Raw genomic sequence first — 17907 nt, forward strand, 5'->3', positions numbered from 1 at the left:
CCTTATCACTATTATACAGCGCCTTCAGGTTCTGTTTATTATGATGAGGAGGATATTGGGGTGGGGTTGTTCAGACTGTAAAGTTCCTTATCACTCACTCTTATACAACATCTTTAGGTTCTGGAGAAGCCTCGGACACATTACACATCCTGACCTTGCTGAAGGATGTCATGTCTACTTTCTCCCTTAATAGTGTCAAGTCAGTGTGTGAGACTATCCTCAGAGTCATGACCCTCAGCAATGTGGTGAGTTTTCCCGATCAGAGTACATGTAAGATCTAGTTTATGTACTTACATATATAATATGTAGTGTGTGTTCTGGATGTGATGGAAGTCAGTGTGAGGTTGTGGTGAACAAAGAGTGTGTGTATTGAGTGTGTGTATTGAGTGTGTGTACTGAGTGTGTGTACTGAGTATGTGTATTGAGTGTGTGTATTGAGTGTGTGTACTGAGTATGTGTACTGAGTGTGTGTACTGAGTATGTGTATTGAGTGTGTGTACTGAGTATGTGTATTGAGTGTGTGTATTGAGTAGTGTGTATTGAGTGTGTGTACTGAGTGTGTGTACTGAGTATGTGTATTGAGTGTGTGTACTGAGTATGTGTATTGAGTGTGTGTACTGAGTGTGTGTACTGAGTGTGTGTATTGAGTAGTGTGTATTGAGTATGTGTATTGAGTGTGTGTACTGAGTGTGTGTATTGAGTCTGTGTATTGAGTATATGTATTAAGTGTGTGTACTGAGTGTGTGTATTGAGTATGTGTATTGAGTATGTGTATTGAGTTTGTGTTGTGTATTGAATATGTGTATCGAGTATGTGTATTAAGTATGTGTATTTAGGTGTATTGAGTGTGTGTACTGAGTGTGTGTATTGAGTATGTGTATTGAGTGTGTGTATTGAGTGTATGTACTGAGTGTGTGTATTGAGTCTGTGAATTGAGTATATGTATTGAGTGTGTGTACTGAGTGTGTGTAGTGAGTATGTGTATTGAGTTTGTGTTGTGTATTGAATATGTGTATTGAGTATGTGTATTGAGTGTGTGTATTGAGTGTGTGTATTGAGTATGTTTATTGAGTATGTGTATTGAGTTTGTGTTGTGTATTGAATATGTGTATTGAGTATGTGTATTGAGTATGTTTATTGAGTGTGTGTATTGAATCGAGATAGCAGGTTCATGAAGATGTGGAAAGGCATACATTTATCGGACTAATAATTAAAGAGTGTATTAAGTTAATATTACAGATCTCAAGGATCTAGTGAATGTGATGATTTGCACAGATCTCTTACTATCGTTCCAATTACAGTGTATCACTTTGCTTGATTGAGCATGCCATTCACTGATCAGCCATATGGCTTCAGTGAAAGTGAGTATGGATGGCCACCCAATGACATTCTGTCAATATGATTGGTCACTGGAGAACAAAAGTGAAACCTTTATTGAAATCTATGAGAAACCTTGCCCCAAAATTTGCATGTTCAATCAAGTAAATTTACATGCTGCCATTGGAAGAATAGTAGTCCAATCATCTGTTCACTGACAGGTTCTGTTGAAGTATGTAGTAAATGGAACAGATGGTTTTGATAAGATTGGGTGAGTGTAGTTTAATCAGATTAGGTGAGTGTAGTGAATTGTACAATACCTCTCCAAGTCCTAGAGAGGTAATGATCTTGGAATTCTGATGAATGTGACAAGAACACTTGTCAGCAGAATAAATGAAAAACTTAATATAAAACTACTGTTGTCAAAGAAATATTGTGTAATACAGTGGAACCTCATTTTTACGTTCCTCGTTTATTACCTAAATTAGTCCGTAATATTACGTTGGAATTTTAAATTTTAAAGTTGTATGTCTGAATTTAGACAATTTTTTTCCACCTTGTAAAAATGCTGTTAAGTCATTGCACATATGTATTTATGAGGCTGTACAACATTTCATACATTATTTCACCCGTTTTAACCAGTATTATTTGATTTTAAATTGGTGTTTACAAACAACCGTCACTCGGCCTTTTCTGTCGTGTGACCAGTTCAAACTTTCAGATCGTTGGTGATCTTATCTGTGTAAAGCTGTGTATTTTTTTTTTACAACAGTACCTTGCCATAAGTGTAAGAAAAATAAAATTATCAAATACCTCTTAGTAATTCATTGTTTTACGCTAGGGCTGCAACGGGTACCCGAAATAACTGAAAACCGAGGGTCGTGTTGTTCGGGTCGGGTTCGGTTCCATTTTTCTGGATTTTGGTTTGGGTCTGGTTTCATAATAGAATCATTATTAAACAATATGGCGTCAAAATCCAAAGTGTGATAGTATTTTGATTTTCTGTCTAAAGATGGATTTGTTGACAAAATGGTGACGGTATGCAAAATATGTCAAACGAATCTAAAATATGCCACGGGTTCCATGTCCTCTATGACTAAACATGCAGAAGTATTGGACCAAAACTCCCTATGTTACGAATACTAGCCCAAAAGTATCTGTGCATTCCAGCTACATCTGTAGCCAGTGAAAGAGTGTTTTCCACTACAGGAGACCTGGTGTCAGCCCAGAGGGCTTGTCTGAAGAGTGATCAAGTAGATTGACTGGTTTTTTTAAAAGAAAAAGTTAGATGTTGATCAGAATGATAATAACTAACTAACTGTATTGTGCTTACTTTGACATACAAAAATGCTTCAGTGCACAAAAATACTTCAGTGCAGAGTGTTTTGGTGTATCGTGTACACTTTTTAGCTCACCTGAGCGGAAGGCTCATGTGAGCTTTTCTGATCAAAATTTGTCTGTTGTCTGTCAGCATTGGCGTTGTTGTAAACTTTTCACATTTTCATCTTCTTCTCAAGAACCAGTGGGCCAATTATAACCAAACATAGCCAAAAGCATCCTTGGGTAAAGGGCTTTCAAGTTTGTTCAAATGAAGGGCCATGCCCCCTTCAAAGGGGAGATAATCACAAAAATGCAAAACTAGGGTGGGGTCATTTAAAAATCATCTTCTCAAGAACCAATTAGCCAGAAGAGCTGAAATTTATATGAAAACTTCCTGTCATAGTGCAGATTCAAGTTTGCTCAAATCATGGCCCCTGGGGGTAGTTTGGGGCCACAATAGGGGATCAAAGTTTTACATGGGAAATTGGGAGTAAATAGAAAAAACCTTTTAAAATCGTCTTCTCAAGAACCAATGGGGTAGGTTGGGGCCACAATACGGATTAAGGTTTTACATGCAAATATATATGGAAAGTCTTCAGATATTGGCCAAGGTAACTCAGGTGAGCGATGTGGCCCTTGGGCCTCTTGTTTGTTTTCTAGTCAAGATATGTTCATTTGAATTCAATTTTCAACTAAGAAAACTAGTCATTAATTCATTTTTAAAAAACCTGTAATTATTGTAACAAAATACAAATAAAGGGTTTTGATTTTAACGTGTATATTAAAATTCTAAATATATAGACCCGACTCGAATTACCTGAACCCGAGTTAAAAAATTATGGACCGACCCGACCCGAAATTTTTTTGGAACTGTGATGTAAAATCTTTCAGTCTTAGACAGTTAGACAGTTGCGTCTGAGTTATATAGGCCTACATCATGTTGGGATTCCCCTGATGCACATGGGGCTATTTATAGACGCTTAACAGACAATGTATAATATATGCGTACCCACTAAATTTACGTTTTGATTAATCTTCTCACTGTTTTCTTTTGCATGCAAATGTTTTCAAACATGTAATTAAGGGGAAGTTAATAGCTTTTAAAAACTAATTAGTCTGCTTTAATGTGATTCTGTACAAAAATAAAACATGTACATCGAATCATGCAGCTTTAACAAACCTATATGAAATAGACGTCCCAAGATGCAGTGACTTGGTATTACATTGTAAAAATTCTGACAAAAACGTATTAAACCCCTAATTATTCAATACTGATTCTCAAGATAATCAGCCATTCACACCTAGACCACGTACCCCAGGCAGTCACTGTAAATTTCCTGGTCTATTAGGGGATTGGAGACAATTGACTGATCATGCTTTGACAAATATAGGGACATCAATACAGGTGAATACCCTGTATCGAAGCCAGTGATAAACAATTAAATAATGTTTATCTAGAAATTGTACTCTATAAAATTTTCTTAATTTTTCATATTTTGATAATCAAAAAAATAATAATTTCTCAACCAAATGCGTGTTCAGCATCGTGTGATTACCTTTGCTATTAAAACTTTATTTACGGACAGCTTTGGTATCAAACATTTTGGACGAAATTTATTGTAGCAATGTTAAAACAGCTAGGGTATGTGACCAAGGACAGTAATGTCAGTTATTTTGACATATATAGCTTAGGTGTAGTTAGATCTCATCCATAGATATGCCGATTAAACTGCCCAGTGTTATTGGTTGATTCGTGCACAGCATTTAGCTTAGTGAATGTTCTAAAATCCCTTGATATTTTTTTTGTTATGTGCTCGCAATTTTAGTGCCATCATTTAGTGCTATAAATAATTATGATCTTAGTGCATATTATTTTAAATTTTTTAATGTGGATTTCGCTTGTTCTCCATGTTTATCGTCGGTGAAAAAAGTATGTAAATGTTGCGTATTGTGTGTGTTTTGTGTCTTTTGTTTTGTTGTTATTTTGGGGGGGGGGGGAGGGGGGATGTGTTATTGTGTTGTGTATTGTGTAAAAAGAGAACTTAACTAAAGCAAAGCTCGTTGTAAAGCGAGAGGTCTTCCGTCGGAGCTGTGTGACATAAAAACCTTGAACTTGACCATATGTCCTTGGGTCAGGTCCTAATGCAGCCTCAGTTAACATGAAAATCTGTTGTAAGTATGAAATCTAAATGTTTCTTCATTACTTGATATGGCCAGGACGGGGTTTGTATTTTCTAAAAAGTGAACTTGACAATGTGACCATGGGTCAAGGCCAGGACATATTCTTTGATCATATGGAAACTTTTTATCAGTATTAATTAAAACACACAGTGCGCACAGAAGTCGCATATGAATTTCACACCAGGGGCACGTACCGAAGTTATATAATTTGGACCAGGAGTTCTGAATCAATGTTTAATCAAAGTCATTGTTTTTAAACAATACAACAACAAATCATTTGAAATGAGACTGGCCGACCATGGGTTTCTGGCACCATTTATTATGTTGCTCTTGGTATTATGTTATTTTATAGTGACAAAATGCGAAACTTAATAACGGGGTTCCACTGTAGTATCTTCCTCGCTCTGATAGGGTATTGTTACAACTGATAAAATTATATCAAGTTGCCACATGTACATGTATACAATATGCTCTGTGATTTTATACTGACTTTACAGTCTATCTCTATAATAAGTACTAATTGACCGAATAATTATTTCTTTCAGATGGTGACTTCATGTGGGATGAAGGCACTCTACACTCTCTTCAATGGAAATCCCAAGGCTACCACCATGAATGCTGAGTTAAATGCGCAGATTATTACAGTGGGTATCATCAGTGTAATAAAAACTGATATTAGCTGTCAAATATGCACTTATCAATAATTATGGGGCCTGCTGAATGCCTTTGTAGATAGATAATCTAGGTTACCAGGTAGATAGACATCAATGTCCACAGATTAAATTCGAAAAAATGCTATAGGATAAAGTAAATCAGTACAAAGTGTTGTAAATAGATCTAAAAAGTATACAAATGCCATGTCTATACTGGAAGTTATGTTTAACCTTGGCGCGTCGATCGTAACTCACAGGAGATTACTCGTCAAGATAATACTGGATAAGTCTATATAATCACCTATAAGTATTGTTCACAGGTTTTTTTTAAGGTCTTGATTTCAAGGGCCTGGGCCTTGGGAAAAATAGCGACATTTGCTTGGAATTGGGAAAATGTTTCATTCAAAGAAGTAAGGGGAAAAAAACAGTCTAGAGTGCATTAAGGGGATATGATTGTGACGTTTTTGAAGTCACTGCGCAACTCGAACTAACGTACGTAGGTCATGATTGTCGTGACATATATTGATTATGACTTTGACTAAATATTATATATTTTCAAAATACAAAAGCATAAATTATATCAGTCGGGGCCTTATTTTGATTAAATAATTTTGTATGAATGCCGTTATGACGTGTTTTTAGGAAATATGAGGTAACGACATAAGCGCGTGATTTTTGACGCCATGTTTACATTGACAGTAGACAGAGTTTGACAGATGTCGTGGTATCGCATGTTATTATATATTTCTAGACCTGTGTATTCTGTTCAAAATAGAAATGAAAGACGTCGAACAGAATCTCTGCACATGAATTTTAAAAGTACATATAGCCAAATTGAACGACAATAAACTTGGGGCTAAAAAATTCTGCAAAATTTTTATCATGCCAGAGTAATAATAAATATTTTGTATTATATTCCGAGATTTTGTAAATAATAAAAATAATTGAAAATTATATTTACCCGAGGACTAAACATTTTGTCAGCACATAGGTACATGTGGTACCGCTCGCGTATATACCTCTACCAGTACATGTATACTGTCTGCGTCTTGTGAATTATTTAATGCAATTCATTGGTTCATCTGTGATACATGTTACCTCATGTACCATAATAAGTAGAGATATACAAAGCAGGTTACGAATTATTTAGCACTGATTTCTGCATATGCATGGCGGAACTTAATTACCGATGGATTTACTCGTCAGAGAAAATGAAGTCCAAATGAGGTGTGCATGCATGCATTATTCGCAAAAATAATTGAAATGTACGTAAGTTTAATTGCTTATTTGAATCAAAATTATATATTGTTAGATGTTTGGATTTGAAATTAGATCGGCCGATACGTGTCGAAACACCTAGATGTCATAAAACGGAGGAAATGCGGAATAGGCAAAATCAAAACTTACTTTATCATCCTGTTAGCTGCTCTCAAATAATGATTGTATGCTTTAAATCTAACATAGTACATGTATTTTACCCATCTAATTTTCATTTGCAGATCGGGGGGAGGGGCTTGACTTAAACGAGTGTTCTAGACTGCCTCTCCTCTACTTTGAAACGGGCATATTTGTTACGCAAATTCCATATTCAAATAGACCAATCCCACCCCCTCCCCAGATTGTGTAGAAAGAAAACCAAACATTTGATTATAATTCTTTAATAAATTTTAAAAATAATAAAGTAGGGGATCTAGAGGAGATGAAGCACCCCCCCCCCCCCCCCCCCCCCTCTGGTCTCATTTCTGGTGTGTCCAGGGATCCGTGTTTGTCCAACTCTTTATTTTGTATTCCTTATAGGAGTTATGAGATTGATCACTGTTCGTTTTCTTCAACTTTCATTGATAGTTTTATGAAAATGTTTAGTGCGCCCAACTTGTTACACCCCCTCCCTTTTCGAAACATTAATAGGTTTCACCAGAATATCAGTTGAAACTTTAGAATAATTAGCATCAATAGCAATCAAATAATTTACACACATAATCTAAAACAATATTTGCAGTTTAGAGGGATACATATTATGTAGATCTGTGATACGTAATTTCTTTACGTGAGTATCTAGTTGAATCATTAATGATCTAATTAGTATGTGTCCATCATCCGTTGATTCATGTCAATTCTATTGTATATTTCACAGTTTACACTTTTACTATAATGAATTACATGCACTGATTCAATTACAACTAATGGCATGTACAAGACTATCTTAGATTATTATATACTAAGGGAAAGCGCAATTACGGTATCAATATTGGATGTCAGATTGCTACTTGTTTGAATTATTTTTTCAAAGCAAAATAAGGCTGTGTTCAAAACAATTCGAGCCAAACATTTGATTATTGTGGTTAAAGATTCACTAAAGTATTATTGTTTTAATGAGATCAGAACATTTAGGTTGGTTGGTTATATGATTTAAATATGATTTTAAGTGGGTTTTTTTTTGGTTTGGTACCTTTATGCATTCTTTATATGAAATTTCAAAAATTCTATATACATTCATACATGATAAGATTTTTTTTGCGTTTATCTGAACAATTTACACTCAAAATGCAAAAAAAAGAAGAAAAAAAAGACAGAAGAAATTCAGACTGTTTTCTTTCCAAATTGAATTCGTTTTCATACCAACTAAAATATTTTCACAAATTAGCCACTTTTAAGAACATAAGATTTAAACGTTGTGTTTGATGTTTTAAAAAAATGTGTTTTAGAGAAGAAGAAAAATCAGTCCGATTTATTTGTAGCAATTTTCAGGTTCAAACCCAGTATTCCGACGGCCCGATATTCCAACGGTCCAATAGTCCGACGGGCCGGTAGTCCGACGGTCCGATTGTTCAATATTCCGATGGTCCGATATTCCGTCATGTTGACCATCACCAAAAATTTTAATTAATAGAGTTAAAAAAAATTTCATGTCAGGCATTATTTTTATGGAAATTACCAGAAACCGCCAAAATCGACACGGCCTGATTATAAATCGGACAATCAATTTCTGACCAAAATCATTCAAGTGTGAACTTATGGCGCCGTATAAAGGCCATATAAAATATATTATTCGTTTGGACGAATTAGCTATTTGTTCGGACGAAATTGAAAATCATTCGGACAAATTAGCAATTTGTTTGGACAAATTAGCTATTTGTTCGGACAAGTTAGCAATTTTTTCGGACGAATTAGCTATTTGTTCAGACAAATTAGTAATTCGTTCGGACGAATTAGCTATTCGGACAAACTAGCTATTCGTTCGGACGAATTACCAATTTGTTCGGACGAAATAGAAATTCGTTTGGACAAATTAGCAATTTGTTCGGACGAATTACTAATTCGTCCGAACGCATATCTATTTTTATTTGGCCTTTCTACGCCGCTGTATGAACTAAATCCGAGAAACCCGGTATTGATGGAAATGAAAACTGCTAACTGATGAAGTACAGGCAAAATATGTGATAATTAAATGACCCTTACCACTGCAGAGAAATTCAACCAGTTTTTTTTACACGGACGGACATACATCATCAAGCTTTAATCCGAATTGCTTTGAAATCTGGCCAAAACACATTTCTTTAAATAAGTATTGCCTTTCAATGTTATGTTTATGTCTCTCCGTGTCTTACTCCCTGCCATGATAAAATTCTTACATCATTTTGAGATCTAACTGACCAGGTATTTGTGTATGAATATGAATTTAGTAGTCTATGAAATTATGATCAAGATAACGAGACAAATGATATTTTGGTAGACGATGAAAGACTGCTACACGTGTTGTAAGTTTTAATCTGTATAATCAATCAAAACAAAATGAATATTACATTGAGCTGTCGCATACAGAAAGTAAAAACGTGTTCACATTAATGGTATGATTTGGCAAAAGTAACATTCATTCATACATTCATAATACTTGCAATAACCATGTTTGTTGGCCCAAAATTAAAGAAAAGAAAAAAATAAACCTAAAGAGCAAACAGAGAAAACAAAGGAAAAACACAGCCCCAGTGTCGTTATCCAAGTGAGTCAAGACCTTATAAGAAGTGACTGAATTGTAGAAGAAGAGCTCGCTCCAATGATTACGCAATTGAGTCACGTGGTTTGCTCTTCATCAGCTGAAAAATGATGGGGACTACCCATAATGCCTCCGGAAAAATGTCGCCATCACTGCGGTATATTTCAGTGACAACCCCGTAGATAGAACAAATATTAAATAGTTTAGAAAGTACCACAAATGATTTTAAATTCCAAACAAGCTTTCCCATACCTTCGTACGTTTTGTTGTGGATAATTGATTGGTTTGAAAGAAAAAAATATTGCAGCTAATGATGACGTCACAGTGCACTGTTTACATCAACCGCGTTATATTTCCCGCGTTAAATGAAATGCCTAACGTCGTGTTGTAAGATGTCATGGGTCTTCGCTCGTCTCAACGGTCACACCGTATACATATTAATGTTTATAGCATAAATATTAAGATAATGTCAGCTAATACAGTAAATATTTGTATGTTTGTAAGACTTTACTGACCCCTTTTTTCGGTTTTCATCTGTAGGACATCATTCTCCCCACTATTACCAGACCCAAGCTTTCAGAATGCCTGTTACTCAAACACATGCCTGTGGTATAATCTGATTTTTGAAACATAGGAGGAATGCTGTTTTAAAACAACTTTCCATTTCTCTGATTTCTTAGTAAAAATGAGAATTATAATATTAAATCAACAGGTGTTCTTCTTCTGATGACTTTTTAAAAATGCTGTTCAACGTCAAAGTTCCTTCCCCTTAAGAATCACTTATAGTGAATAATATAGGGGTTTTTGATTTTCTGTCGTGCAATAAACTGCCGGTGATATGTCGAACAGTGTAACAGATGTAACTAAATCTTTATGACCCGTAGGTTCATGCATTCCTACTCCCTCGTTCTCATGAATAAATATTTCAAAATATCGTCCAATCAAAGTAATCATTACAGTAATGGAACTCTTCTGTTTTTAAAGGTAGCAGTAACTTAACTTTGCTATCACAGGAATTGTATATCGAAATATTGGACTGGAAGCGTATTTTTGATTGAACAAATTCGCTTAGGGTTTTACATGAGCGCCCAATCAAATTGCCTCATTAATTATTCATGAGAACGAGCGAGTAGGAATGAATGAACTGATACAAACTTTTAAAAGCTGGGAAGGGGGGGAGGTAGTGATTAGGCAAAATGTACATATTCGAAGTTGATTAAATACCATGTGCAATTAGTTTCAGATCCATAAATTTCAGAACGGAGAGTTACAGTCTCAGAGGTCTGGCGAAACACACTAAACAAGGGGTGGTGTCGCTGGCGTTGGATCCGCCTTTGGGCATAGATACATTCATTGTTTGAAGAAACTGGTGTCTGAGAAATTTGAAAGCAGGAAGAGCTCTTAACCTTTTATTTTATATCTAACTGCTGAGGTGCGAGTACTTTCAATAAAGGAAAAAGTTAGATAGTATACCATATTATATGAATGCAATTCGGTAAGATATATATACATGTACATGTGTTATTAAAATTATTATTGATATGTAGTGAGTCTAAATATCACTCTATATATTTGTGGTGTTGCTAAGACGGGGAATTGAGAACGGTATGGAAAACAGAATTTTTTATGCAATAATATCAGGAGGATGTCGGCATTTTGTAAACTCAAAAGGCTTATGAACAAGGGAAGCAGAAATTATACAGAGAACGGGAAGACATACTCAGAATTCGCCATTTGATATACTACATACAAATACACAATATCCACATTTATACATATATTTGTCTTTAGAGCAAAATACATGTATACTGAAACATATATTTATGCCGAACTGTCCTGAAATTTATGGATCCGAAACTAATTGCACATGGTATTCAATCAATTAACTTCGGATATGTACTTTGTGCTTATACTCACCCCCTTCAAACTTTTAAAACTTTGTATCAGTCAAGCCGAAAGCTTACATCAATGGGGAGGCGAATTTTATTTATATGTGGTAACTTTAACGGGGGCTCAAGATCCAATTTTTATTATTATAACTAAAAGAGTTCGGTTATACAATCTGTTTCGTCTTGTTTCGGTGGGTTTCGTTTCGGTAGATTTCGTTTCGTTTCGTTTCGCACTTTGCAGGTTCCCGATGTAGGTCGAACCCGTTCAAAGTTTTCCCACTATGTGATGTTTTGCTCTTGTGACGTAAAAAATCGCTCTAGCACATGACACTCAATCCTGTTTTCTGCTGCCTATTACATAGCGATCTCTTATATGTGGCCACAAATTATCGGAGTGTCAGACTACCGGACCGTCGGACTATCGGACCGTCGGAATACTGGGTGGTCACCCAATTTTCAATGATGTCAGATGACCTTCAGTTCATCATATCCTTTTATCCAATTCATTGACATGCCAATATTTTTTGTTAGTCCTGTAGCAATGGATGCCATCTTTAAATCATAGTAAAATAATTAAATTCTAATTAGGCCACATCAAATCGATTCTCTGGTTCTCAGACAATTGTTTTTCAAAAAATGGGTAGGTAGGTAGGGGGTTTAGTTTTTCAGTTTATCTCCATGTCACAAATGGGTAGGGATTTTTTGTCTGTGGTTTTTTTTTTGTGTTGTGAAGAAAGTTAAAGCTTTACAAATGGTACTCAACACCGAATAGCCTCTTTTCACTGTTGAAAAAACCTTATCGCTGTCAGCCATTTTGTTTCGACCTACGAAGACGTCGTACTTCAACTCGGCCTTGCTTTCATCAATTTGTTCCTTCACGGTTTCAATTTCTTTAGATTCATTGCCCAGAAGTTTCTTGCAAAGTATATCAACTGTCAAGGACGAGTCTACCGGTATAATTGTCCATGGAACAATCAGTTTTGAGTTAAAAATAATCTCAATGCTGACAAGAACTGTTTCTGTCGCCATATTGTTTACATCAACTAAGCAGCACGTCTTATTCAGCAAGGCGCTTTACGATTTTGGCGCCAAAACACAAATTTTATTTTGACGTATCAAATACGGGCGGCAGTGATTTTTTTCCGGGGCAGCCATAAACTCGTGTCAGCGGCCGATTTTTTGGGGGGGGGGGGGGGGGGGGTGTCTGAGAACCAGAGAACTTGATGTGGCCTTACATTCAGTAAATGTTTTTGACAATTTTTCTAGAAAACTCTATCCTCAAATTTTTTTTAGGGGGCTGAGGAAATTCGGACTGAATTTTGGGCAATTTGTTTTTGCGTTACTTGGAAAATATTTTTACATCATAGTGTCTGCACATAGACTGTTTGTATGATGGCCATTAAATATAGCCATATTACAACCTGTTTGTTTGTTGTACATATTTTTGGATCTACAACTGCTAAATTTTGGCCTTTTGTGTTTTTTCAACATTGTTAGGTTCAGGGGTTGTTTCTATGGAAACGAACTCATTTACATATATAAAAATTGTCATTTTTCAAACAGGAGAGACCTCCTTTCTATGATAAAATGATTTTCAGAAAAATCTAATTACTTTCATCTCAGCATCATATCCCCATAAGGTATAATTGTACTCCTGACTTTCAGTTTGGTCAAAGCTTGCCTCATTCAAATCAGCAGAGGCCAAAAAATTAGGTTTACTTAATAATTTTGAAGCAAAAATTGTAATCTGGGGGCCTGTGAAGAAGATTTATGAACAAATAGGCTACCTTACTTGATTTGTTTTCATTGTTTGGTAATTAATTTCAAAGCCAAAATTGGGAAAAATACCTGCTTTTTAGCATTGGGAATGGGGTCTTATTGCAGCTCCATACAGACCCTAAATAAATCCCAGGTTCACCTGTAAGTCGGTTGCTTTTTGAAGCTTAACTATGAAGGTTTTGCCGTTGACCCGCTTATAAGTCGGGTCACTTTTTCACAACAACTGGTCTACAGATTCATGCCATAAAATTATCACAACTTACCATCAATATTATCGCTTCTCTATGGACTTTAACATGACGTGCGTTATATTTGGAGTAGTCTTTCCTGGTGTCATAAAGTATGTCGATCTCGATCATAATAATACTATTTCTGGTATTCATTTATAACCACAAAAATGATTATTTATGAGAAATAGATACTTATGAGGTACTCGATGTCCAATTTAGGTATAGAAATAATTATGAGGTACTCATTGTCCATGCTAGGTATCTGGTTCATTACATAATTTTATAACCATTCTGAATTGTTGATTATTCCTGCAGCTTACAAGGTAGCAATTATATTAAACCCCTTTCCAATTAACACACTGGGGTGTTTGTATTTTAAGCATGGAAGGTGAAGATAACGAAAAGTGATCAATCTCATAACTCCTATTAGCAATACAAAATAGATAGTTGGGCAAACACGGACCCCTGGACACACCAGAGGTGGGATCAGGTGCTTGGGAGGAGTAAACATCCCTTGTCGACCGGCCACACCTGCCGTGAGCCCTATATATCCTGATCAGGTAAACAGAGTTATCCGTAGTCAAAATCAGTGTACCAAGAACGATCTTACAATCGGTGATTCAAGGTCAAATTAAGAAAAACATGAATAGACCATAACTTTAGAACTCTTTGACATTAAGACTTCAAACTTAGAATATGAGAAGGGGGAGTGAGGAAAGGGGGAATTCCACCTTGACCCATTTATAAAGTCAAGGTCAATTTTTTATGTCAAAATATATTCTAGGCCAAAAGCTGACTTGACAACCATTTGACATTAAAACTTTAAACTTGGAACATGGAGAGGTTATATGGAAGAGGGGTGCACACCACAAACATTTTTGACCTTCATCCACTTACAGTGTCAAGGTCACTCTTTTACATCAAGACTATAACCTGAGAACTATTTGACATTAGGATTTCAAACTTACAGCTTAGAAAGCAGATATTAAGACAAGATGTACTGTACCAAAATCTTTGACCTTGACCCATTTCTTCATTCAAGGTCACTCCTTTACATCAAAGTATAGTCAAGACTATAACCTGAGAACCCTTTGACATTAGGATTTCAATCTTACAACATGGAAAGCAGACATTAAGACAAAATGTACTGTACCAAAATTTTTGACCTTGACCCATTTCTTCATTCAATGACGTGTTTAAAAAAAACTTGATGATTTCATAACTAAGATTTGTTTGACATCAAGACTGCAAACTTGTAATATGGAAAGGCAATATTGAGGAGGAGGTGCACATCACCAACGTTTTTTACCTTGACCTACTTACATTGTCAAGGTCACTCTTTTACATCAAAGTATAGTCCAGACCATAACCTGAGAACCCTTTGGCATTAGGTTTTCAAACTTACAACATGGAAGGCAGATTTAAGACAAGATGTACTGTACCAAAATTTTTGACTTTGACCCATTCCTTGGAAAGCAGACATTAAGAAGAGATGAGATCATGGGTAAATGCATTGCAGGAAAATTTTTATCTCGACCCATTTCTGAAGCAAATCAAAATCATGCCTCTCTTTAACTAACTAATGATGTCGTGTTGGTCAATATGATTCAAGAAATAGGCAAAAATGTGTTCATTTCTCAAGTAACTTCTTAACCCTTCTTAACCCTTTAACATCAATACACCATTCTTAGGTGTAATATTGATGCAAGCCGTTGTTATTGCCTCTTAAGCTTGCACTCATTATTGTTGCCCAGGTTATTAGACAATCAAACTTTGACGGGGAGACATCTGGGTTTTTTTTGTAAAATGTCATGATATATGTACTCTAACAATTTTTAAGCTATATGCCAAATTAAGAGAAATGATAATAAACAATTATATTCTCTGAAAATCCTGTTTATTGGTATAGTGTTTGTATTGAGCATCACCAGAAATATTCTAATATTTGATTGATTCAGTGATTTTCTTAAAAGCAACATTTTAAATTTAAAAAATAATATACTAGATGACCATTTGATTAGACAACTTCTGGTTTTGTTGATCTGAGGAAGTCTGTTTTTATCCATTATGTAGACTAAGTGTACCCCGCAGGGGTATTAGTCCTTAAAGGACAGTTCTAGTTTGTGTCTATGTTTCAGGCTCTATATGATTAACAACCATCAGATATTGATGTCAAGGTTATGAGAGTATAGCTAGTTGTCATTCATTATTTGTACATGTATCTATGTTTCAGGCTCTATATGATTACCAACCATCAGATAATGATGTGCAGCCCATGAAGGCATGGTTGGCTGTCATGGAGGTAGCACACAAGAATCTAACAAGGTAAACTTTTCCTTCACCAATGTACTCACATTTTTTTCATTCAGTAAATGTCAATATACAGACCTTGAAGTGTACTGCAACACCACTGAAATGGTGGCCAAACTCTGAATGGTTTGGGAACAAACAGTTTTGATTGGGAACGAATGCTATATACTGTTATAAAACAGTTTGAACAGAACAGTTCTTATCGAGAATAGAATGCTCAGGAAGATGGAGAAAGAATGATTAGGGTTGGAAACAGAACACTTGGGCAAAGGTGGGAACGAACAGTGTGACCTTGATTTCAGATTTTTTGGGTACTTTTTACTTGTAATTACAGACTGAGACATTGTGATAAAAAGAGAAAGAAAGAGAGGGTGATTTCTTGTCTAAATCAAAGTTTTTCTGAATAATTTTTAGCTCACCTGAGCTGAGAGATGAAGTGAGCTTTTCTCATCGCCTGTTGTTCGTTGTCTGTCCATCTGTAAACTTTTTTACATTTTCAACTTCTTCTCCATAACCACTGGGCCAATTTCAACCACACTTGGCACAAATCATCCTTGGGTGAAGGGCTTTTAAGTTTGTTCAAATGAAGGGCCATGCCCCCTTGAAAGGGGAGATAATCACAAAAATGCAAAACTAGGGTGGGGTCATTTAAAAATCTTTTCAAGAACCACTGAGCCAGAAAAGCTGAAATTTACATGAAAGCTTCCTGACATAGTGTAAATTCAAGTTTGTTAAAATCATGGCCCCCGGGGGTAGGGTGGGGCCACAATAGGGGATCAAACTTTTACATACAAATATATAGGAAAAATCTATAAAAATATTCTTCTCGAGAACCACTGGGCCAGGAAAGTTATAATTTACATGAAAGCTTCCTGATATTGTGCAAATTAAAGTTTGTTATAATACATGCAAATATATGGAAAGTCTTCAGATACGGGCCAAGATGACTCAGGTGAGCGATGTGGGCGATAGTGTTGAGCCCTGCATTAACATACATGTATGTAAATTGTAGACTAGATGAGAAGTTGTGTCTGAGTCACTTACCTCGAGTCTTCTCAGTGTGTATGACTTGTCTTCTGTCAGAGAGAGTGGAAGTGGCTTCTGGTGCCACTAAAACCATGAAGGTCAGTATATACAGGTGTTAAAGGGACATGGACATGAACGATTTGAGCTGAAAATTTTCAAATTTGATTTTTAGCCGAGTTGCAACAAAGTTGAACTCGGCAATTGGTTTGGTGATGCGGGTGGGTGGGCGGTTGGGCATCAACAATTGGTTTCCGGATCATAACTCGAAAAGTTTACAATCCTTTCAAATGAAACTTTGATATATTATTGGGTACCAGGTAAGGAAACCCTCTCTTGATTTTGGAGAAAAATGGTCAAAGGTCAAGGTCACAGTGACCGAAAATAGAATGAAAATTTCAGAAAAATTTGGTTTCCGGATGATAACTCAGAAAGTTTAAATCCGAATCAAATGAAACTTTGATATATTGTTGGGTACCAGGTAAGGAAGACCCCTATTGATTTTTGAGAAAAAAGGTCAAAGGTCAAGGTCACAGTGACCGAATATAGAATGAAAATTTCAGAAAAATTTGTTTTCTTGATGATAACTCAGAAAGTTTAAATCCGAATCAAATGAAACTTTAATATATTGTTGGGTACCAGGTAAGGAAGACCCCTATTGATTTTGGTTTCCGAATGATAACTCAGAAAGTTTAAATCCAAATCAAATGATACTTAAAGATATTGTTCTGTACCAGGTAAGGAAGACCCCTATTGATTTTGGAGAAAATAGGTCAAAGGTCAAGGTTACAGTGACCGAAATAAGATTTAAATTTCCAAAAAAAATTGGTTTCCGGAGGATAACTTGAATTTTTTTAATTTGAATCAAATGAAACTTGGATATATTGTTGGATACCAGCAAAGCAAGGCCCCTATTGATTTTGGAGAACAAAGGTCAAGGTCACAGTGACCGAAAATAGATTGAAAACTTCAGACAAATATGGTTTCTGGACAGTAACTCGAAAAGTTTAAAGCTGAAATTAGTTCTTCACAATTATAAATATGCCACATCAATCCTGACTTTACAATGTATCCCATGCAACTTGGCTCAGGTGCATATATTGATTTTTAATGTTTAGAATGCTTAACTAAGGTATTACTAATGATCAGCAAAAATTTGAATGTCAGTAGTCAAGGTACATGGGAGATACAGGGGTCACAAGTCCTTGTTA

At 35.7% G+C, this 17907-nt stretch overlaps 1 protein-coding gene across 2 annotated transcripts in view; it reads left to right on the forward strand.

The window, feature by feature from the left end:
* Positions 1-17907, forward strand: part of LOC125658911 (RRP12-like protein) — a 136833-nt gene that overhangs the window by 33536 nt on the left and 85390 nt on the right. For both annotated transcript variants that reach the window (XM_048890364.2, XM_048890363.2), the window contains exons 8-11: positions 118-245; positions 5364-5462; positions 15597-15688; positions 16686-16797. In XM_048890364.2, coding sequence (XP_048746321.2) covers positions 118-245; positions 5364-5462; positions 15597-15688; positions 16686-16797 — 431 coding nt within the window. The remainder of the gene's footprint in view (positions 1-117; positions 246-5363; positions 5463-15596; positions 15689-16685; positions 16798-17907) is intronic.

Source organism: Ostrea edulis, chromosome 9 (genome assembly GCF_947568905.1).
Source record: "Ostrea edulis chromosome 9, xbOstEdul1.1, whole genome shotgun sequence".
Lineage (NCBI taxonomy): Eukaryota > Metazoa > Mollusca > Bivalvia > Ostreida > Ostreidae > Ostrea > Ostrea edulis.